The following is a 24,200-nucleotide window of genomic DNA, read 5'->3' as shown; positions in this document are numbered from 1 at the left end:
TTACCATGGTGATGCATTCTCACACACTCCTCTTTATTGACAACCATCTGAGAATAGTTACCCATAAACATTACGTGAGGTGTGTTTCTTGCATGGCTGCTACAAGTCAGCTATAAATCCCATAAGTCTGTTTTCTTTGTACAGGATGGATCATTATTTCTGTCTGCAGTGCAATCGCACCAAACCGGGAAATAACTTTCTCTCAGATGTTCTGTAGTCAAGCCAAATGCATTCTGGGAGGAAAAAAAGTTGTTATCAACTGTGGTTAGATAAAGTTGAGCTCATTGCTAAACTGCTCAGCGTATCAGTGTGTACGGTGGTGGCTCACAAAGTAGCAGGCAGGGGTAGACAAGCATTGGCAGGTTAATCAAGAATTAATGGAGAGTATCACAAATGACAATTTAAATTAGGGATGGGAAACTTTGATGGGGGTGGGGGCTGCAGTGGCTCGCAGGTCTGCATACCCACATCCATACCCACACATGCAGTCAGAACCGGCCCTAGCCTTTTGGGGGGCCCTAAGCGACATTTCAAATAGAGCTATGGCACGTAGGTCCCCTGAACGCAGCTCACTTTCCAGCTCACACTCTCAAAAACATAGATCCCCTGAACGCAGCTCACTCTCCAGATCCCAGTCACCTGAATTCTAATCACCTGTTCACACACCTGTAGGTCATTATCACACACTATTTAGTTCAGTTCTTTGCACCCCATCACTGTCAGGTATTGTTTGTTTTGTGACACATGTCTTCGGAACGCTGTTCTTCCCGTGATTTACACCTCCCGTGTATGATCATTTTTGCCTGCCTCATTAACGACACCTTTTGCCTATTCCCTGCCTGTACTTTAGCCTATCGGATTTGCTGTTATCAACCTATTTGCCTGATCTCCCGGACGACGTCACTAGCCTTTTCCCTGCCTGTACTGTTGCCTTGTTGGACCCCCTGTGTATGACCTTCTGCCTGCCCCTGGACCCAGCTACCTGCCTCCTCCTGTGGTCCTCTTCAATCATCACCTGCTGCGCCCTGCACTTAAAACCAGCTCTCTGTCTCCCCTCGTGTTCATTACACCAAGGACATGCCGTGGAAGGAACAACACGGTTTTTATGCTGCTGCTATGAATATGTAATACATATGTAAAATATGCATTAGTTCTATGCGTCTATGTTACATGGAGGTGGTTATTTTACAACCCTAATGATTGCAATTAAACTAGGAATACTGGGCATTTATTACATCCCCAAATGTGCAAATGCTTTGTATGGGTTAAATTAGATGTAACGCTCTGTAATTTGTGTACTTCTATGTACTGTTTGGGCAACGATTAATACACAAGTTCTGCCTTAAAACATTTATCCAAGACTGCAGTGCTCAACTTACATTGTTCAATCTGAATCTGCTTGTTTGGGAGCTTCTTAGTTGAGCTTCTTTAATCAAGCCATTCCTAATTTCTCAAAAGGCAGAGTAAAAACATCAGCTGTTTTTCTACATGCTGCCTTGGATGAAGAGCTCACTTTGCTCTGTAGTTCCCCACGTCTTCCTCTATGTCTTTCCATTACACTCTACCTCTTCTCTTGTGTGAAGCTGAAAAGACAAATGCTTCCAATTATCATCATAATGCCCATGATTTGATACGATAATATGCATGAGGGCATCCATTAACTGTTTTTACATTCATTATTGTCTCAATTTGCCAGAATGCCTTTATGATACACATGTTATGCCAAGTTCACATACAATAGTTTGTCATGTCTGTGATCATACTGTAGCATAGGACAGACATGTTACAACAAATCTCAGCTGTCTCTATACTCTTTATTGTTGTCCATTGAGTTGTAACGATTGACATGGCACAGTGTTGTAAAAGTAACAGGCCTTTGTGAAGAAGCACAATTTAGTTGATGACGAATACTAATTGTGAGATGAAATGGCATGGCAGCATATCTTTCTCTTTTATTTGGTTAACAAAACCGGCATGATGTTAAAGTAGCAACTAGGAAATTATACCAAAGGTCTTAACGTTAGTGGCAGATTACACACACCTTGTTAAACTTGCACTGTATTTTCAAACATGAAGAGAAATTGGATTTACTTTAAGGTCTCCTCATTCGAATGACTCCACTGAGGTATCCATTTCAGTAAGCACATATCACCTGGTTATTTTTATAATCAGATTCTCAATCCCACCTAAAGTCTTGCCCCACCATCTCATAGAATTTGATATTGAAAGGCCTATAAAAGTCCCGGAGCTGCTCAATGACCTCCCGGTCGATCTGCACGTGAGTTCTGCCCTTGGACTTGCCCAGGCAGCGGGGCTGGCTGCTGCTCTCTGGCTTCTTCAGGCAAGGGAAGCCTTTGGTTCGGTTAAAGTAGAAGTGCTTGTCTGTGATGATGCGTTTGAGACCCAAGAAGTCCTGGACGCGGCCCAGCTCCCCTGCCGGGTCCGTGATCAGCCGCTCGCCGCTCACAAAGTGGATCTGGGAGAGGCGAAAGTACTGCAGCCAGTTCTCTAGGTGGAGGATGTACATCCCTATGCGGATAGCGTTCCATGAGGTGTCTACCAGACCCTGGCTACGGTTCTGGAAGGCCAGCTCCTCGAAGGTGGGGATGTCCGGCTTCTTGGACAGAGTCTGTGTGTAGTCTGAGATGGCCCTGGTGACTGGGTTACGCACCACCACGATCAGCTTGGTGTTGGGGGACATGCTGGCGATGCGTCTGGGAGCCTCTCTTGTCACAAAGTAGCTGGGGGTTTTCTCCAAGGTGATTTGGCTGTCTAGAGTCCGTGGCATTAGTCCTCTAAATAGGGAAAGACAGAAAGAGAAACATGCTGATTTAACTTTTATGCCTGGAATCCATTGCATTAGTACTCTAGAAGGGGATAGAATAGTAAAGCAATTTAATTGTCTTGCAGAAATTGTTATCCACTTCGACGGCTGTAAAGGTTTCATGAAAACAACTCCTGTTCCCTATCTCCAGGGTGACAGTGATGCTGAGGGCTGGAGGGAAATCATCCAATCACATTTTAGACTGGTGTTCATAAATCACCATCACCTGCATTAAGGACATCCAACAGAAAAAGATGCTTGGGAGAATCTGGGTCACACTAAATAGGTCATCATTTTCATAAAGTTTCTGGGGAAATGCATCTTAAAATGTTTGTAAAGTTTTTCTCATATCTATGGAAAACCATGCATAGCAAAGTAAGGACTAGTGTCCTGATATTTTCCAAGAAAATGTAGAGACTGGCATTGCTCTGGAAATTTCCGTTCATGATTCGAGCAATGGGAGTTAAGAAATGCATCATTCCTGTTTAAAACCTGGGTTATGCAAAAGTTGTATTTAAACATGGAGCCACTAGAGCGCGATGAGCCAAGTAAAGCCCCACCGGCCAAACCCTCCCCTAACCCGAACAACGCTGGGCCAATTGTGCACCGTCCTATGGGACTCCCGGCCACGGTCGGTTGTGGAACAGCCCGGGAATGAACCCGGGTTTGTAGTAGCGTCTCTAGCACTGCAATTCAGTGCCTTAGACCGCTGTACCTCTCGGGAGGCCTGAATAGTTATAAGATACAATTACAATCTACATTTGAATACAACATCATTGTCCATTGGTTAGAACAGAAATGTGTCTTCTGGCTTTCCCAACATGCTTCTGGTCCACCTCTCTAACTTCTAGGCTACTGGGCTTTCCCATTGTGTATCCATAATAAAAGCTCTAGATACAGTAAAATTCTTCTTCCCTCCAGGTCAGGACCTTGATTTCCTGAAACTTCTGACCATTGACATGGATAGATCCCACCTAAAGTGCATCGAGCAGTTTCTCCCAAAACCATTCCTGCGCTTAAACTGATACAGTAAATAAAATAGTAACTTTATGTCTGTGACTGATGATTCTGTGCTTCCGACTTTGTGGCAACAGTTTGGGGAAGGCCCTTTCCTGTTTCAGCATGACAATACAGAAATAGTTTGTCGAGATCTTTGTGGAAGAACTTGACTATCCTGCTCAGATCCCTGACCTCAACCCCATCGAACACCTTTGGGATGAATTGGTACACCGACTGTGAGCCAGGCCTAATCGCCCCAATATCACTGCCGAACTCACCAATGCTCTTGTGGCTGAATGGGAGAAAGTCCCCTCAGCAATGTCCCAACATCTATTGGAAAGCCTCCCCAAAAGAGTGGAGTCTGTTATAGCAGCAAACGGGGGCAACCAACTCCATATTAATGCCTATGATTTTAGAATGAAATGATTGACTTGAAGGTGTCCACATACATTTGGTCATGTAGTGTACCTTAACAGTCCGATAAATATTGATCAGTTTAGCTTGATTTATGAACCATGTGCTGTTCTGCTGGGTGTCTCAGTTAGCCTTACCAGTTTAGGGCCACAGGCAATCATTCATCTTCCATGGGATGGAAGGAACAGAACAGCAGTAGCACCATCCCCAGAAAACAGCTTTACAGTACGCTAAATACACGCTACTACTGTATATCTCAGGTGCTATGTGACGGAATCCCAACTTAGTTATATCATCAACCTTAATCTATAGTATAGCATATTCTTCCTCTTTCTTCACACTTCTATACATGTATTATTGCGTTGATGGAATTTTAGGGACCTATATAATCTCATGGAGAAAACTACAGACATTCCAACACTGTTGGGTTATATCATTTGAAACGCTACCCTTTTCGGTTTCACAATTCTCACCAACACTGTTAAAAGAAATAGCTGCAATTAGGCATATTACATAAACCTTTTTTTTTTAAATCCACACAACCAACACCCAGGATGGTGTTACTGACAGTCTAACACTTCCCCTGGTGCCTGGTGCAGGAGCTGAACGCAGCGTGAACAAGATCTGAAATTCTCACTCTTTTGCTGATGAGAAGGAGTGTTGGTGCTGTACTTAGCTTTTGCAGCCGTGCTTTGTAGCATTTCTCGACTGCCACGAAGAGGTGCATTTCTTGTCGATTAGGAATGAAAGAAAATCCATCACCTCCTATAACTTTATTTAATCCACCAAGGTTTCAGACGAGAACCAGGACACAAAAAGGTTTAGTGCAGCTTTCCATAGAGAAAGCCATAATGGAACATATAATTCAATGGGATTCTCTTACTTCACACAACCAATTATATTTTCCATTTTCCAAGTACAAGACAACACTGATCCACTGCCTAAAGATGAACATGTGCATGTTGGGGAGCACAAGAAACAACATGACATGTTCACATTATCTCCTGGGTTGTCTGAGTCCCGGGATTGGTTGAACAGAAACCTAGCTTGAATTGAACTTTATTTGTTCATGATTGGCGTGATGAGATGCGCATGTACATTTGCTCTTTAGATTATTCCCCCCTCCTCTTTATCATTACACGTTAACAACTTGCCAGGGACAGCCTTGCCACTGTTTCATTAACCTGATTTGAATTACATTGGTGGAATTTGCATTAGCATAATCTGCACTTCCATAGTGTAGGCCTACACGTTGTGCACACATTCTCATTTCAGCAGGGATTTAATCCATGTCATGTATTTGAGAAATGAATTTGCCCTCTCAGATCGAACAAATTACATTGATAAAATAAATGGTCCACCTGCTGTTCTCTGCAGTTTAAAAAAAAAATTATTGAACTAACAATTGTTTTACAGATATTGATTCTTATAAATGAAAGCCCATCCGCGTGATTACAAAACGTTCAATTGACCAGAATATAAACCCGCTTCTCATCAAGAAACATTTCATTAACATTTAACTAAAGTGCCATCTTCCATTTTCCTCTTATGTCAATACCCAAACTGAGGAGAAGAACAGTTATTCATGTGAGCATACTGACTGCGTTACTGAGAACACAACCACCACAGTGGGACATTAGGAATGACTCCATGCAAAGGTCTGATATCCCACCTGAAACCTCCACTAACATCAATTGCCAGTTGCTATTTGCGTTGGTCTCCCTGTATTTAGATGCCTGCATTTTTCAATGGAGGTGCTTGTAGCATAATAGAGGACGGGAGGAGGCTGTAATTGTAATACACCAAGGTTTCTGTGACATGTTGTTAGCCATTCAGCAGCAGTGTATTCTGTGCTGACACCCTATGGTGCTTGAAGAGAACAGCGAGCACCTTCAGTAGTGTAGCTTTCTAAAAGCCTTCATTGTCGCTCGATAGGCCTACTCTCAAAAGGATAGGGTCACCATGATCACTCCAGCTCTCAATTACTGACAAGCTTTTTGGAGCTCTGGGACAAGGTTACAGGTGATATATTGTAAATCATATCAGATAACTCCGTAGAATTAACCATTAGTGAAATATGAATAATGATGTAGAATATAGTTGGAAGGTATATCCACGATGTGGAACTGTACTGCCATTGCACACATTTTGACACATTGAGTACACCCCCACACACACACACATATATCTATAAAGCTGGCAGTAACTGGCATTTTGTGTCATGAATCAAAGTTGTAGAGAGATGGATGGGCTCCCCGCTCTGATCATCATCCGGATCCTGTGAGCTGGAACTAAATTGACTGGAATAATTTACAGCCTTCTCCTGTTCCGGTTATTGGTGAAACTCTGAGAGGAGTCAGGATGCGTTACAAGCTTGGCTGTGACATTTTAATCCCTCTAATGAATCAAGGTGTGGAGGATCTATCCCAACATTGTAAATGTGCCCAGTGCTCACAAGATTGCAAAGAGATAGCAATTCCCCCCTCACCGGTAAAAACACACGTGTGTATTTAATATCCTCCCCCTGACAGATGTGTTGAGACCAGCGCCTAAAAATCATGGATCATCTCCTTCAGCACAATCAATTAACCCAGACCTCGCCAGTGTAACTTCATTGACGTTTCAAATCAAAAGGGAATTGAGTGCATTGTAAGAGTCCTCAGTAAATATTTGCTCGTGAACCACAGTAGTGCGTCTACATTACTCTGGTATGGTCATTAGCAGATCTTCTGATGTGGACGAAATGGAATGTGTGTGACGGCAGATGCACAGAACACCTGTAGCATCTCTAAGGTTGAGCTAAAATGTAGCATAGCATCTTTACATAGATGTGTAGAACACGTGTGGCCTCTCTAAGGTTGAGCTAAAATGTAGCATAGCATCTTTACATAGATGTACAGAACACCTGTAGCATCTCTAAGGTTGAGCTAAAATGTAGCATAGCATCTTTCCATAGATGTGTAGAACACGTGTGACCTCTCTAAGGTTGAGCTAAAATGTAGCATAGCATCTTTACATAGATGTGTAAAACATGTGTGGCCTCTCTAAGGTTGAGCTAAAATGTAGCATAGCATCTTTACATAGATGTGTAAAACATGTGTGGCCTCTCTAAGGTTGAGCTAAAATGTAGCATAGCATCTTTACATAGATGTAGAGAAAATGTGCAGCCTCTCTAAGGTTGAGCTAAAACATAGCATCAGTCAGGTGCTAGTCAGGTATTGATGTGGCTAAGTCAATAACTCAATCATGAAGTATTCTGCTTAATCTTAAACCTATGTGGCACAGGATGTTGGTGGCACCTTAATTGGTGAGGACGGGCTCGCGGTAATGGCTGGAGCAGAATCAGAGGAATGGTTTCAAACACATCAAATATGGTTTGATGCTGTTCCATTTGCTCTGTTCCAGACATTATTATGAGCCGTCCTCCCCTCAGCAGCCTCCACTGCATTGATGATTTTGTTTGCCTTCTTCAGTGTTGTATTCACGTCCTCCACGTTCAAGCTATCATCCACTGTCAGTAGAAAGGCTGTGGAGGTGACACACTGTTTTCAACAGAATTAATCCAGGCCTCATGGTACTAATTACCCAGCTTTATGGTGAGTCGGAGGATTGGACAGTAATGCGAGGGCCAGGCCTGATCTGATTGGGATTTAAATTGGAAACCATCAATCATGACAAGCAGGCAGCGTCCCTGCAACAGACAGACAGACGGAGAGATTTAGAGAGTGGCCCCTATCTCTGGCAGAGCAGGACGTGTCTGTCATCACACAGACTAATAATGAACCCTGCCTATTATACAACACACAGCTTGTGAGTTACTGTCTACTAACCAGGGACAGGGAGCATGGTGACTTCAACGTATCCATTATCTGTGGTGTTGGGATGGCCTCGGCTCGAGCGGGGGTTATTTGGAAAAGCCCCTGATTAAATTATGACAAAGATCTCATGGCTCATCATGGTCACTTCCAAATGATCTGTGGAACGTAAGACGAAGGGAGATCAGTGCAGGGAAAAGCCTGGGATTTAGAGCATGTCTATACTGCTTTCTTGGTGGATGCTCAAGAGCATGTTGTTGAAGTGTCGTGTAATACAGTATTGCATGTGGATTTCAAAGCTTTCTCACATACCTCTATTACCGGGGCCTGAATTCTATTCACATTCACATAGACAGTCATACTCTTATCCATTGGCTTCATTCTGAAGCCTTTCATCTTCCGATTTGTATGACATCTCACAACAATACAGTGAATACTATCTAAGGTTATAGGATGCAGGGACAGGTAATACCAGTATGTGAGAAAGCTTTTAAATCATTATAGTGTATTGCTACAAACCACGGTATGTGTCTATGTTTAAGGTATGGCTACATCACATCTTCAATGACACAAGGAGGGTCCATTTGTACAGACCTTTTTATGTTACGGTTGCAAACAACCCAGATTGCAATCACACAGCTTCATGTCTTCTAATGCACTAAGCTGTAATAAAACCAGAGTCGCTATACAACCGCATCACCAACTGCAGTCTACTCCCCTCGCCTGGTACGAAGGAAATAGCTTCATTCTGTCTCGACTGGAAAATATTATCTTATTAATATTTCACTCACTCCCATTTCTGATGGGATGACGTCCAAACATTAATCACCAGTCAGCAGCGACAGAAGCTGGTCTCAATGGAAGTCAATTAAGGGTTACCGAGCAATGTCCCAGGCAGCAATACTGAAGCCAGGTCAGCTGGTTGGTTAACTAGACCAAGAAATCAGTTATAGTCAACTGCCAAGACAACCAGCAGCAGGTTTTATTCAATTTAAAACAAAGCTCTGATCTGTTCTGTACACACTTTGTCAATATTTTCCAGAGTAAACTATGTTTTTACACCAGGACTGTCCTGTTTGTCTGTATGGGAAACAAATCATTCAGAATCAGAATCAGTCTGACCTCAATGATGTCTGATTTAGTCGTGTTGGCTCTTGCGCCATATTCTAAACCACTGAGGATGTTTTGAGACAATTGCTCTCCTGAAGCGATAAAGCATTGCATTAAGGCGAACCAAATGCTGTTACTGTGTCTGACTTTGATGTGGGAAAGTGTCCAACTATCCAAAAATGAAGACACTCTTCGGAAGACCCCGAAATCCATGGCTGGCAAGCTGCACATCCTTAGATGAGCATTTCAGTTAATTGTGTAAATGTTTCAGATGAATTAACCGCGGCTCAGCTGCCAATTTCAATGAAACACAGTGTAAACAAAACTATTTCAGTGCATGTCAGCCTGTCCTCACATCCTGTTCAGTTTAAACTTGTTTCCTCCTGTCACATTTCCCCCTGCCTGTCTTTGCAAAAAGGCTTTCTACTGAACTGCAGGGAGTAATGGAAAACATTACCAACGCATAATGAGACACTGCAAATATTCATTCAGTCTGTAGTTGAAATGCAAATAGTTCCAAAGACACCTGGAATATAGAGAGATGGGAAATATTGGAATATTCCTGGCAAGGAATCAATTCAAATTCAAATCAAATTGTGTTTGCCACATGCGCCGAACACAACAGGTGTGTAGACCTTACAGTGAAATGCTTACTTTACAAGCCCTTAACCAACAATACTTTAAGAAGTTAATACAAATAAATAAAAAAAAGTGTTAAAAAATAGATAAGTAAAAAATATACATTTTTAAAGTAACAAATAATTAAACAGCAGCAGTAAAATAACAAGAGAGACTATATACAGAGGGTACCGTTACACAGTCAATGTGCGGGGGCACCGGTTAGTGGAGGTAATTGAGGTAGCATGTACACGTAGGCAGAGTTAAAGTGACTTTGCATAGATTATAAACAGAGAGTAGCAGCAGCGTAAAAGAGGGGTCTGGGTAGCCCTTTGATTAGCTGTTCAGGATTCTTTTGGTTCTTTTGGAGGGAAGAAGCAATTAAGAAGCTTTTTGGACCTAGACTTGACGCTCCGATACCGCTTGCTGTGAGGTAGCAGAGAGAGCAGTGTGGCTGGAGTCTGACAATTTTTAGGGTCTTCCTCTGACACAGAGGTTCTGGGTGGCAGGAGGATTTGTTCCAGTGATGTACTGGACAATACACACTACCCTCTGTAAGTGCCTTGCGGTCGGAGGCTGAGCAGTTGCCATACCAGGCAGTTATGCAACCTGTCAGGATGCTCTCGATGGTGCAGCTGCAGAACCTTTTGAGGATCTAAGGACCCATGCTAAATCTTTTCAGTCTCCTGACGGGGAATAGACTTTGTCGTGCGTTTGGACCATGATAGTTTGTTGGCGATGTGGACACCAAGGAACTTGAAGCTCTCAACCTGTTCCACTACAGCCCCATCGATGAGAATGGGGGCGTGCTTGGTCCTCCTTTTCCTGTAGGTTATCTCCTTTGTCTTGATCACGTTGAGGGAGAGGTTGTTGTCCTGGCACCACACGACCAGGTCTCTGACCACCTCTCTATAGGCTGACTCATCATTATAGGTGATCAGGCCTACCACTGTTGTGTCATCGGGACAATTGATGATGGTGTTGGAGTCGTGCCTGTCCATGCAGTCATGATTGAACAGGGAGAACAGGAGACTAAGCACAAACCCCTGAGGGGTCCCCGTGTTGAGGATCAGAGTGGCAGATGTGTTGTTACCTACTCTTACCACCTGGAGGCGGCCTGTCAGGAAGTCCAGGATCCAGTTGCAGAGGGAGTTGTTTAGTCCCAGGGTCCTTAGCTTAGTGATTAGCTTTGAGGGCACTATGGTGTTGAACGCTGAGCTGTAGTCAATAAATAGCATTCTCTCACAGGAGTTCCTTTTGTCCAGGTGAGAAAGGGCAGTGTAGAGTGCAATAGAGATTGCATAATCTGTGGATTTGTTTGGGCAGTATGCAAATTGGAGTGGGTCTAGGGTTTCTGGGATAATGTTGTTGATGCGAGCCATGACCAGCCTTTCAAAGCACTTCATGGCTACAGATGAGAGTGCTACGGGTCAGTAGTCATTTAGGTAGTAGTCATTTAGTGTTCTTGGGTACAGGAACTATGGTGGTCTGCACTTGCCAGTTGGTCAGCACATGCTTGGAGTACATGTCCTGGTAATCCGTCTGGCCCTGCGGTCTTGTGAATGCTGACCTTTTTAAAGGTCTTAATCACATCGGCTACTTAGAGCGTTATCACACAGTCTTCCAGAACAGTTGGTGCTCTCATGCATGTTTCAGTGTTACTTGCCTCGAAGCAAGCATAGAAGTAATTTAGCTCGTCTGGTAGGTCTGTGTCACTGGGCAGCTCGTGGCTGTGCTTCCCTTTGTAGTCTGTAATAGTTTGCAAGCCCTTCCACATCCGAGGAGCGTTGGAGCCGGTGTAGTATGATTCCATCTTTGTATTGACGCTTTGCCTGTTTGATGGTTTGTTGGAGGGCATAGCGGATTTTCTTATAAGCTTCCAGGTTAGAGTCCCACTCTTTGAAAGCGGCAGCTCTACCCTTTAGCTTAGTGCGAATGTTGCCTGTAATCCATGGCTTCTGGTTGGGGTATATACGTACGGTCACTGTGGGGACAACGTCATCAACGCACTTATTGATGAAGCCAGTGACTGATGTGGTGTACTCCTCAATGCCATCGGAAGAATCCCGGAACATATTCCAGTCTGTGCTTGCAAAAACAGTCCTGTAGCTTAGCATCTGCTTCATCTGACCACTTTCTTATTGACCGAGTCACTAGTGCTTCCTGCTTTATTTTTTGCTTGTAAGCAGGAATCAGGAGGATATAATTATGGTCAGATTTGCCAAATAGAAGGTGGGGGAGAGCTTTGTACGTGTCTCTGTGTGTGGAATAAAGGTGGTCTAGAGTTGTTTTCCCTCTGCTGCACATTTAACATGCTGATAGAAATTAGGTAAAACTGATTTGAGTTTCCCTGTATTAAAGTCCCCGGCCACTAGGAGCGCCACCTCTGGATGAGCGTTTTCCTGTTTGCTTATGTCCGTATACAGCTCATTGAGTGCTGTCTTAGTGCCAGCATCAGTCTGCGGCGGTATATAGACAGCTACGAAAAATCTAGATGTATATAATGTGGTCTACAGCTTATCATGAAATACTCTATCTCAGGCGAGCAAAACCCACTTCCTTGGAATTCGTGCACCAGCTGTTGTTTAGAAATATACATAGGCCGCCGCCCCTTGTCTTACCAGAGGCCACTGTTCTATCCTGCTGAAAAAGATTGAAACCCGCCAGCTGTATGTTAATCATGTCGTCGTTCAGCCACGACTCAGTGAAACACAAGATATTACTTTTATAATGTCCCGCTGGTAGGATATACGTGCTCGTAGTTCGTCTATTTTATTGTAGATTGATTGGTAAAGGTAGGTAGATTATCCTCTCCGTGACGGATCCTTACAAGGCACCCGGACAGTCGTCCACGATATCTCTGTCTTTTCCTCCTGCGAATGACAGGGATGAGGGCCTTGTCGGGTGTCTGGAGTAAATTCTTCCCGTCCAACTCGTTGAAGAAGATGAATTCCTCCAGTACGGGGTGAGTAATCGCTGCCCTGATATCAAGAAGCTCTTTTCGGTCAATAGACACGGTGGCAGAAACATTATGTAGAAAATGAGTTACAAATAGCGCAAAAAAACATACACAATAGCACAATTGGTTATGGGATCGTAAAACGGAGGCCATGTCCTTCGGTGCCATTATCATTCCGGAAAATGTTTGAGGCGTGTATACTATGTATTGTACTAACTAGTCTAGACTCCAGGAAAAACTGTTTGAACAGAGTTGTGCATATCCCCATTTAATTCAACTCAATTTACTGCAGTCAAAACTACAGATTTATTTAATCACATTATATATTTATAGGTTTGGTGTCAGCCATGTTAGATTCTGTCTCTCAGAATAATGTCATTGTGTGGCCTTGCCTCCAGGGTGGCCTACCACTCTCAACAGCTCTTAATGTTATGTACAGCTGGGTTACCTACAGTTGGTAAAGGCTCTATCCCTGTCTCTGAGTAGGAAGCTCACAACACCACTACCTCTGTCTCTTGCTGCTGGCAACTCCAGTTAATGACTTATTCAATACAAAATCCTAATACAAAAACCTCACTGTGCCATGGTGTCTTTGGGGGATATTCCCGAGAGGAGTTGTTTTTGTAATTAATGTTAACTGCTACATGTTTCTGAGCTATATCGGGATTAAGACTCCTCATTACTAGTGGAGAGAGATGCCTGGGTCAGTGGAATGTGAAGTTCCCTCCTTTAAATGAGCAGCAGACAACTTTCTGTCCTCGTCAACCTTTCTGACGCTATAGTTCCGGGGCTCAGTATCCTCCCTGAGCCAATTAATGGTGGACCTGGAGAATACTCTTGGCTGAAGCAGATTCTACGAGCCCTCTTGCACAATTTGAACAGGGAATCAGGGAATCTATTTGATGTGCGTCTGACTCCTGTAAAATCAGTAGAGCTGAGATGCCCTTTTAAGTTCTAATGGTGATGGTGTGTAGTGATGCCGATTTGTTAGATGTATTTGATCGTGTGCGAAAATGGAAAAACGCGTCCACGAAGTGTTGCGGAATTGGTTGCAGTATAATGTATGATTCAGCTGCCCCTTATATAGTCACAGGGATGGAGAGACACTCACATCCAATCTAAATGAGGCCAAATGGGTCTTATTCTATTCTGGAGATCAAGTAATGAACACTGCACTATTTCACTGTTGTTGCACAGGTCTGTCACTTACAATGGGGTGAAAATAGTTGGATTATGCAAGTAATGCACAATTAAAAAAGATAAAAAATAGAGGACAGTCTATCACGGTGCCTCATTAGACGATAGGGACAATCGTATTATTTAATGCTGAGACCAGGTCGTATTAGTTCTAGTCTGCATAAAGTTTCAGCCACCATGACTGAGGTGAACTAATACAGCAAACACTCATTACATTTAAATGGATGGTGTCTCATGTCTTGGACTGAAATAAAATGAAAACTAAGACTCTCTAAAGCACATTATTAAAGGTGATTTGTATGGAACTTCTGACGTTAATCAGCCAATTTATCTATCTCATTACTGGCGGCATTTATGTGGCTCTTATTGCAAGATGTCAGTGGCTAAACTAAAATTGCTTTCAGAGGGGATTAGAGACACTGTTGCTAGGTCCTGGCCTCTGTGGCATTTTAATTAATCAGTCCCCAAATAGTACTGATGAATTTAGAGCCTGTTCGTGTGTGTGTGTGTGTGTGTGTGTGTGTGTGTGTGTGTGTGTGTGTGTGTGTGTGTGTGTGTGTGTGTGTGTGTGTGTGTGTGTGTGTGTGTGTGTGTGTGTGTGTGTGTGTGTGTGTGTGTGTGCATGGGGGTGGGTACGTAAGTGTGAGTGTAATTAATAATTAACGTGAAACTAATTATATGAATACAGTATCTGCTATATTGGCACTATATTGGCACAAGCCTACTGCACACTAACTTCCCGCTGTTCTATTAGTCTAATATTAGCATTATTGAAGTTATATTATAGGCCTATTCTTAACCTCCAGAGCTAAGTGTGTGAAAAAGCACTGCTACGTCAAGTCCTCAGCCCTGAACTGAATGCCTCCAGGTAAGGGACCTTATTGATTTAAGCAGCTCCCCATGGTTGAGTCTGACTCAACTGACTTAAACACAGCAGGTATAAATGGCATCACACTGCGATGGGACAGTGAGCACACACCACAACCAACTGGGCTTAGGGAGAGGTGCTGGGTGATTTCACTAGAGTGGCCAGTCTGACAGAACCTCCTACAGAACAGAACACTTTCTAATGGCACATTCTTTGTTTCAGTGGGTTTTCTCTCTCGGGCTAAGTGTAGATGCGACCCATGAGAGTTCCCTGCTCGGGTTCACTCAACAGGCACCATGTTCTGTCAGAGAAGAGAATGTGACACCTGTGTAATGCCTGCTTTTAGGCATGCAGGTACCATCTTCAGCAATGGTCTTACGGCTGCCAAGGGATGAGAGCAGGTAGAGTCACACAACTGAGCCAAGCTGAGCTGAGATTTACTGGATCTGGCCATGCTGGAAAGGATCATGTGAAAGGAAAATATAAAAGCCAGCGCGGTACTGTTGGGTAGGCACAATAATGAGAAAAGGCTATTACTCTTCTATGGACTTCGTTATCCAAGGTCTGACTCGTGGGTACGAGACAGCCCCAGTGTCCTGTCTCATCGACGTACAGTACATTGGAGGGGCATCCCGTTAGAGGGAAGGCAAGAGGAGTCCTACCTTGTCCGAGGTCACTAATCAATATTAGCCATGTTTCTGCTGGAGAGGGTTTCTTAAAAGTCTGCCCCTGAAAATATCTATTACCGTTGATCTGCATGTTTACTTACTGAAATTCGACACTGCAGCTATACTGTGGCATTTCAACCTGGGTATCAAGCCAAAGTAACTTCATCCTGGATTTGGGGCATGATTTACTTGTAATGCTTACGATTCCAATTGTTTCGGTCTGAGTGTTTCTTTTACTCTGGTATTCCAAAATATTTGTATGCCTTGGGAAATCAAATCTTTAGATCAATTATCTCACTAACTACACTATATGGTATGTGGCTCCCCCTTCAAATTAGCAGATTTGACTATTTCAGTCACACCATTGCTGACAAGTGTATAAAATTGAGCACACAGCTGTGCAATCTCCATAGACAAACATTGGCAGCAGAATGGCCTTACTGAAGAGCTCACTGACTTTCAACAAGTCCGTTTGTCAAATTTCTGCCCTGCTACAGCTGCCCCGGTCAACTGCTGTTATTGTGAAGTGGCAACGTCTAGGAGCAACAACGGCTCAGCCGCAAAGTGGTAGGCCACACAAGCTCACAGAACGGGACCACCGAGTGCTGAAGCGCATAGCGAGTAGAAAACATCTGTGTTCGGTTGCAGCACTCACTACTGTGTTCCAAACTGCCTCTGGAAGCAATGTCAGCACAAAAACTGTTTGTCAGGAGCTTTATGAAATGGGTTTCTATGGACGAGCAGCCGCACACAAGCCTAAGATCACCATGCGCAATGCCAAGCTTTGGCTGGAGTGGTGTAAAGCTCGCCACCGTGGAGCAGTGGAAACGGGTTCTCTGGAGTGATGAATCACGCTTCACCAACTGGCAATCCGACGGATGAATCTGGGTTTGGCAGATGGCATGAGAACTCTACCTGCCCCAATGCATAGTGCCAACTGTAAAGTTTGGTGGAGGAGGAATAATAGTCTGGGACTGTTTTTCATGGTTCGGGATAGGCCGCTTAGTTCCAATGAAGGGAAAACGTAACGCTACAGCATACAATGACATTCTAGATCATTCTGTGCTTCCAACTTTTCCTGTTTCAGCATGACAGTGCCCCCATGCACAAAGCGAGGTCCATACAGAAAAGGTTTGTCGAGATCAGTGTTGAAAGAACTTGACTGGCCTGCACAGAGCCCTGACCTCAACCCCATTGAACACTTTAGGGATAAATTGGAACGACGACTCACTAATGCTCTTGTGGCTGAATGGAAGCAAGTCTTACCAAAAGAGTGGTAAAAGGTGGTAAAAGGAGTGGTAAAAGGGGGAACCAACATCCATATTAATACCCATCATTTTGGAATGAGATGTTCGACGAGCAGGTGTCCACATCATTTTTGGTCATGTAGTGTATCTACATTGAGAATACAAAACATGAATAACACCTGCACTTTCCATGAAATAGACTGACCAGGTGAATCCAGGTGAAAGCAATAATCCCTTATTGACGTCACTTGTTAAATCCACTTCAATTACTGTAGACGAAGGGGAGGAAACAGTTAAAGAAGGACATTTAAGCCTTGCGACAATTGAGACATGGATTGTGTGTATATCATTCAGAGGGTGAATGGGCAAGACAAAATATTGAAGTGCCTTTGAGTGACGTATGGTAGTAGGTGCCAGGCACACTGGTTTATGTCAAGAACAGCAACGCTGATGGGTTTTTCACGCTCAACAGTTTCCTGTGTGTATCAACATTTGTCCACCACCCAAAGGACAGCCAGCCAACTTGGTACAACTGTGGGAAGCATTGGAGTCAACATGGGCCAGCATACCTGTGGAACGCTTTCGACACCATGTAGAGTCCATGCCCTGATGAACTGAGGATGCAACTCCATATCAGGAAGGTGTCCCTAATTGTTGTTATACTCTGTGTATCTATGAGTGTTCTCTACTGTATTTTGTTATGAAAAAAGGATATCTAAGTGATCATTATCAACAGTTTCAACAAGAGTGAGAGGAGGGAATATACTGCACAATTATTCCATCCCACAAGGTACATGATTAGCCTAAGGATCATGAAAAACGTTCTGGACTTTCATGAACACAATTCTGGGACAGTCAAGTACACACCCTGGTACACACTTTTTAAGTTGAATAATAATGTCAGAGATACACATTAGAATAGAATGGATATAGATGCAATACACCAAAGCATATCTATATTATCTCATAGGCAGGCCTACATACATTAGGTTGTAAGAAGTTATAAACCTACTTAGCCTAAGCCTACTGTTTTATTGTGATATACATTCCTTTGTAGGGGTCCGTGCACTTGTTCAACAAATAATATATTGAAAATGAAAATATATCATAAACAGACAAATGAGTTTATTATATTTGTAAATCAACGTGACATTTCGTACCTGTACCAGTCCAATCCTCTGTCGTAGTTTCTATCGAAAAAGTGGGGCTCTGTTCCAAGCGCGCGCACATCTGGATGAATTCGAATGAACTCCAGCACCGCCCTGGTGCCGCCCTTCTTCACCCCGACGATTAGTGCGTTGGGTAACTTTTTGTTTCCATATTTCTGTGCAACAGTAATATTATATTCGGATGGGGCAACACTCCGTTTGTGAGTGATGGGCAAGGCAGAATTTCTACTTTGGTTGCGAGCATTACTTGATCCTTGGTGAGTGAGTGCCACGTTTAAAGTCTCATCCAGAGCAGTCCTCCTGTCCGCGGTGCAATCTTTTTGCAGAAGTTTTATGCTTCCTACGTTCTTGTGATGGAGGCACTTTTTCTCCTCATAACTCTGGGTTGGCATGATTGTACCACAACAAAACAGTATGCTGTAGCATAAATATGTGAAGGACAATGAAATGGTGAATAGAAAAATAAATCGTTTGCTCAACCTATTTGAAGATGGCACGATTCGGTTTGACATGAACCTATATGCCATATCTCCATGGGCCAAGGGACTGCATGTTTATCTTCTGTGCTGCGCTTGGACTGCGGTGTCTCCCTGTGGTACCGGACTCTGCCTCTGCCAACATCACAATACGACAGAAAACCAGGTAAATGTTCCTCCAAGAAATCACATGTGCACAATTTGCATCGTTTCCAATTAAACAATTGTTGGATAACTTTGGAGTAAATTGATATCAGCCATTTTCTTGGAAAAGGTAGAATGATTCCGCCTAAATGTGTTCATATAGTTTGAGTGGTAGGATGATTGCATCGGGAATATTAACTAATTGCATAATATTTTGTTGAAACACTTAAACCCCCACGGAGTCGTTATCCTCAATCCCATTCTTCGTTTTCCTCAATCCGTTGTTCTGGGTAAAATATGCCGTCTGTTGGATAATGATGAGTGACTTTGGAAACCTGCCGAAATCCCAAAATCTGCCTCTCTTCCAAAAGGTACGGTGTAATCTGCCATTGACTCTAATCCATGCGAAGCCTCAGCCTCTCGCCTTCACTGGATGTGCGATGTTCAGCTCATGTTTGGCTGCTTTCTCAAAGTTCTCAAGAATGCCGTTGCGGCAGTCAGGGACAGATGATGAATATATAAAGATGCCGTCTGACGTCACTCTTCATATGATCATATTCTCCATGCATGTAACTTTTTAAAGGAATACTCCTGGTAGCCTATTTTATAGAGACATACAGCATATATAGTTGGCAGGTGAAGCATAGTCAATGTGGATACCTGTGTGTGAACATTTCCACATAACTCACATGAACGTGTGTTCTCTAGCCAATTGGAATTCATAGGACAACAAGCATTTTTATTTAGAAATTAAGATTATCTCTAATCTTAAATCTCCAAGCTGTTGCACAGATCTCTGCTTCACTGACATTCTGAACTGAGAGACGTGACTGAATATTGCTAGTCTGAGTCATAAAAGGCTTAGATTTGAACAGGTGAAATCTCCATGATACTGTGCTCTCTCTCACAGATGAGTGTTCTGGGGCCCTGCACTGTAGCTAAGGAGATAAACACGTTGCTTTGTGTCATACCGAAGCACAACCATTGAGCAGATGTTATCCAGTAAAGCCATACAGTCTACCCACCAGACAACATCAAATCAAATCACATTTTATTGGTCACATGCGCCGAATACAACAGGTGTAGGTAGACCTTACAGTGAAATGCTTACTTACAAGCCCTTAACCAACAACGCAGTTTTACGGAAAAGAAGTGTTCTTAGAACTGCATGGTTGGTTAAGGGCTTGTAAGTAAGTAATAGAATTTAAAAAGAATATCCACACACAGAAATACAAACACACATACACACACACACCGTATGTTTGTTATTCCACAATTCCATCACAGCTTTTTATTTCAGTCATTTTAGCATAATTTCTTGAAAAGCAAACAGCAAACGTAATGGCTCACAATACATCATAACATGATTTGAGCATATTTTAATCAGTTTACTCAGCTAATGTGGATGCTCTCCCAGTCTCACAGAGCAGAGAGGAAACGTTGGAGTAGTGAAACACTAGATTTTCCAAATTAGCGAGGCACCAGGGAGTCTGTTTCTCTGTTTCACTCTGTGGCTCTGCCATAGGGCTGAACCTGCTATTAGTGAAATGTGATTTGGGACCACCAATCAATTGGGGCCACAGTCCCCAGTAATATGACATTGATACAGGCGTAGGGGGGTTCATTAACCTTTCCAGTCCAGCTAGAGAGAACCCTGGGGCTTCAAAGTGCAAATGCTTTACAGTCATGTCTAAGGGAGCTCTACAGTATTACCCAACTGTGTTCTGCTCAGTTTGTACCGGTAATGCAGATTCATCATTCTTAGAATGGTGGAGGGCTGTTGTATTGAGGCTATGTTCTGGACTCATGTCCTCTTAGCTCAACCTCCATCTAGCAGAATTGTTAATATTGAAAGAATCCACGGGACAGTGCAAAGGGAATGTTAAAAGCATCGCCTCTCTTGCTGTATTCCTTGCCTCACAGTTAGCTTTTATATTTCATAATGAGTCACAATGTCTAATTTGGAAAAGTAGGCACTGTAGGTCTCTGTATATACACGGATAAAACGCTCAAACTCCTGTCCTTGCATTGGAAAATTAGGTCTAATCATCAGATTCTGAGGGAGTAGTAAGGCTTGGTGGCTGATGGTTAATGTCATATCAGTCTTTGATAATCAATCATTTGAAGGAAGACCTTTTCCCCACAGTATTACTTTGGATGCTGTCCATGGCGCTGAAAATGGTTCACGGTTATAATAATCTGCAGTGTTGTCCATGGTGCTGAAAATGGTTCACAGTTCTAATGCTGCCCATTGTGCTGTCCTTGGTGCTGAAAATGGTTCACAGTTCTAATGCTGCCCGTTGTGCTGTCCATGGTGCTGAATACAGTTCACAGTTACAATAATGTGCATGGTGCTGTCCATGGTGCTGAATATGGTTCACAGTTACAATAATGTACATAGTGCTGTCTATGGTGTTGAAAATGGTTCACATTTACAATAATGTACATGGTGCTGTCTATGGTGTTGAAAATGGTTCACAGTTATAATAATGTACATGGTGCTGTCCATGGTTCTGAAAATGGTTCACAGTTATAATAATGTGCATGATGCTGTCCATGGGGCTTGAAAATGGTTCACAGTTCTAATATACTTCCCATTGTGCTGTCCATGGTGCTGAAAATGGTTCACAGTTCTAATAATGTGCATTGTGCTGTCCATGGTGCTGAAAGTGGCAACTGTTCTCTACTGTATGCTGCTCTGAGCTCTAACTCCTGTACCCCAATGCTGTAAAAAGGACGGATGTCTCAATGCAGTGCATGTAGGGAACTTAAGACTGTTATTATTATGTATGACATTTTACACGTTATTGTAATAATTTTTTACTTGTTGAATACTGTTAATGGGAGATTGTCACACAGTTACAATGAACATTGAGATACACACATGTTCTAGTGCTTTTCCACATTGGGAGATAACTTTAAATGTGTTTGTTTATCCCTTATGGGAGAAACTGCAGTTGAACTGACAACTGTAATGCAATGACACAATATCCCTCACCCGTATATATAGTAAATAAATAAATGTGCTTCCCAAGTTGAAGAAAGAATGATTAGCCAGCTTGTGTTTTATTGAAGTCTGATGTAGTTTGTTGTTGTTGAACAGGGATAAACTACTGCATTCCACCGCCATGATACTGTACAGTATGCAGCATAGCAGGAGGATTTTACATATTTAAGCAAACCACTCCACCAAACTGCTGGCTGCCCTTTCTGCTACCTTTTACATCGAGCTGAGCTGTCCTCACCCTTTACTTTACTGTCCATAGCACATCTGTTCATTTCTTTTAATGTTTTTCCATGCTATCATTCAGCCATGATGAGATCACAGACTTGACTACATGCATCACTTGGAGTCTGAAAGAGAAAATGACTCCACCCACACTAAGGGTGCTACCTAGAGTGGAAAACGTGACATTATGTACTGGAGAATGCATGACATATGCCGCACAATTGTAGATACATTTGAGAAAGAGCCCTATGTGAAGCTGACGCTGAAGAATGTGTTTTCATATGAACCTATTTGATTTCTTCACCGCTAGGCAGTGCTACGTATACATTTATATGGACTTCGTTCATGGAATTCTGAACAATCCACTTCTCAAATTGAGCCAACAACAGTAAAACATTAAACAATGACTTTGTGCAGACCTCTGTGTACTGTATACACATCATTTGGGTGGCAGGTAGCCTAGCGGTTAGAGCATTGGGCCAGTAACTGAAAAGTTGCTGGTTTGATTCCAGAGCCGACAAGGTGAAAAATTGGTCTGTGCACTTGAGCAAGGCACTTAACCCTAATTTACTCCAGGGGTGCTGTACTACTGTGGCTGACAATATATATAAAAAACACATTTCTCTGCACCTGTATGGGGGTTTCATTTATTTGTTTTTTATAAATATCTTGGTTTCTGCTTTCTTATCTATAGAAACAGAATAATAGTCAAGCCAGAACCCAGCTAAAGGCCATTGAACAGCAGGCCATTTCCCTGCCTGCCAGCCACTGACTCAGCTAATTGTTGCTGACATTTTGCCCGTGTTGTTCAAATCAAAACCATTTTCATCTATCGATTTCCTAAGTCTCTCACAAAGGGAGGAACATGGGCTTAGAAATGTCACCCTTTTGGTGATCCGCCGAGCGTCTCAGTGGGAGTGCTTCCTGGAAATGAGTAATTGTCTCATAGACAGTTTATGCTGGAAGTGTTCAGCAGGATCCTCAGTACAGGGACCAGGTCTGATCCTCTCCAATTTGTTCACACTGGGGATCAGGGTCCAAAGTCCAGTGTTTTTGCAAGCACAGGGGAAAAAGATGCCAACCAGCCAAGACTCAGCGCCAACGTCACATTATTCATACCCTCTGCACATAGAGCTGAGACACCGGAGCTTAGAAAGGGGCAGTGAACTCTCTGAGAGGTAGCAGAGACTATATAACTAACTTCTACAGAAGGCTAGACATGCTACTGTGGCAAGATGTAGTATGTGTTCATTAATGCAATCTCAAGCTGGTCTGTTTTGAACTCCTCAAAAAGACTTACTAACATGGATTTTACCCTGAAGGGGTTTGTCGGTCTGATATTAGGTATTTAGTTGATTTGAATATGTTGAATTATTTATCTGTGTTGGAAGTCCAAAGGCTGTAACTTTATGAGGAAATAAAAATGTTATGACTCTGACTGTTATGTGGTCTGACAGTGTATAATGTACATTTTCAATATTATCACCTGTATTATTAGTAATGGTAATTAATAAGCTTTCCTAGTGGCATTTCTTGCTCAGTTCTTGATGGTTTGTCGACAATGACGGAGGTATTGTCAAACACTATCTTTGAAGAATGCAGAATGATACTAAGAACGGCACATGGCATAATTCATCGGAAAGTGTCATCTTTCAAATTGTGGGTCGTTTTTCTAGTGCTGATTGTGTCTCTGCCAGACAGCTGAGGAGGATTTGACTATAAAAATGTTATTAGATGCCATAAAGAGCCCCTCCATACATCTTCTCTGTCCCACCCACACATTTGATATTAAACTCTAGTTTTAATTTGAACACCTATCTTAAGTGGTTTTCTGCTGAGGCGCTAGCATCATTGAGTTCTTAAAAGGTAGGAGACAATCATGGACTTTTGGAAGTTTATGATACTTATAGGTAACACATTTATTTGCATTCATTTTTTCAATAGCGATCAGGTATGGAATGCTATATGTTTAACTATCAGCACAGGCCTTGTCCTGGTGGATGGACTGTGGTTTACAGTGGAAGACACAGAACCAATAACATACTGTAGACGCTGCGTAAATACTGTACCATCTTCTCTGAGTCGACTGTTTTGCTAATTTACATTCCATTCACACCCCGTGTCATGGTTACAGTTTTAGATGCACCAGCATTTTAGGGACAGAGCTGTTCATTAGTGGGGGAAAACATAATTTGGAGACATAGGTGACTGTCTGTCAAATGGTACAGGGCAAAGGAAACAGCATAGCTGAAAATGGGGGCATGTCAGGGTGAGAGATATTGCATATTTAATTTTGATTAAATGATTAAATGAAAAACAAAAATGCTAACAAACCCTTTCACACAAACAGAGTTAATTCCCCCAGTTACTGAATGCAACATATACCATTTTGTATCAGCATATCAGTATCAGCATAGAACAGGTGGCAAATATATATATATTTTGGTATTTCTTGCCAGACAA

General features: G+C 42.7%; 1 protein-coding gene across 1 annotated transcript; it reads right to left on the bottom strand.

Moving 5' to 3' along the window:
* Positions 1-1,828: 1,828 nt before the first annotated feature.
* LOC124016472 (heparan sulfate glucosamine 3-O-sulfotransferase 2-like) lies at positions 1,829-18,398 on the bottom strand. Its single transcript, XM_046332046.1, has 2 exons — positions 17,880-18,398; positions 1,829-2,795 (listed from the first exon to the last, which is right to left on the bottom strand). Exons 1-2 carry the CDS (start codon positions 18,278-18,280, stop codon positions 2,177-2,179), a joined length of 1,020 nt encoding a protein of 339 aa, XP_046188002.1. The 5' UTR covers positions 18,281-18,398; the 3' UTR covers positions 1,829-2,176.
* Between the last annotated feature and the right edge of the window lie 5,802 nt (positions 18,399-24,200).

The sequence above is a fragment of the Oncorhynchus gorbuscha genome, linkage group LG26 (genome assembly GCF_021184085.1).
Source record: "Oncorhynchus gorbuscha isolate QuinsamMale2020 ecotype Even-year linkage group LG26, OgorEven_v1.0, whole genome shotgun sequence".
NCBI lineage: Eukaryota > Metazoa > Chordata > Actinopteri > Salmoniformes > Salmonidae > Oncorhynchus > Oncorhynchus gorbuscha.
This window is presented reverse-complemented; position numbering and strand designations above follow the sequence as displayed.

Bases quoted from the DNA above. Each gene is read 5' to 3' on its own strand.
- LOC124016472 (XM_046332046.1), bottom strand. From the start codon at position 18,280: ATGCCAACCCAGAGTTATGAGGAGAAAAAGTGCCTCCATCACAAGAAC. The intron at 2,796-17,879 runs GTACGAAATGTC...TTCCCTATTTAG, and splicing joins AGAGGATTGGACTGGTACAG to AGGACTAATGCCACGGACTC.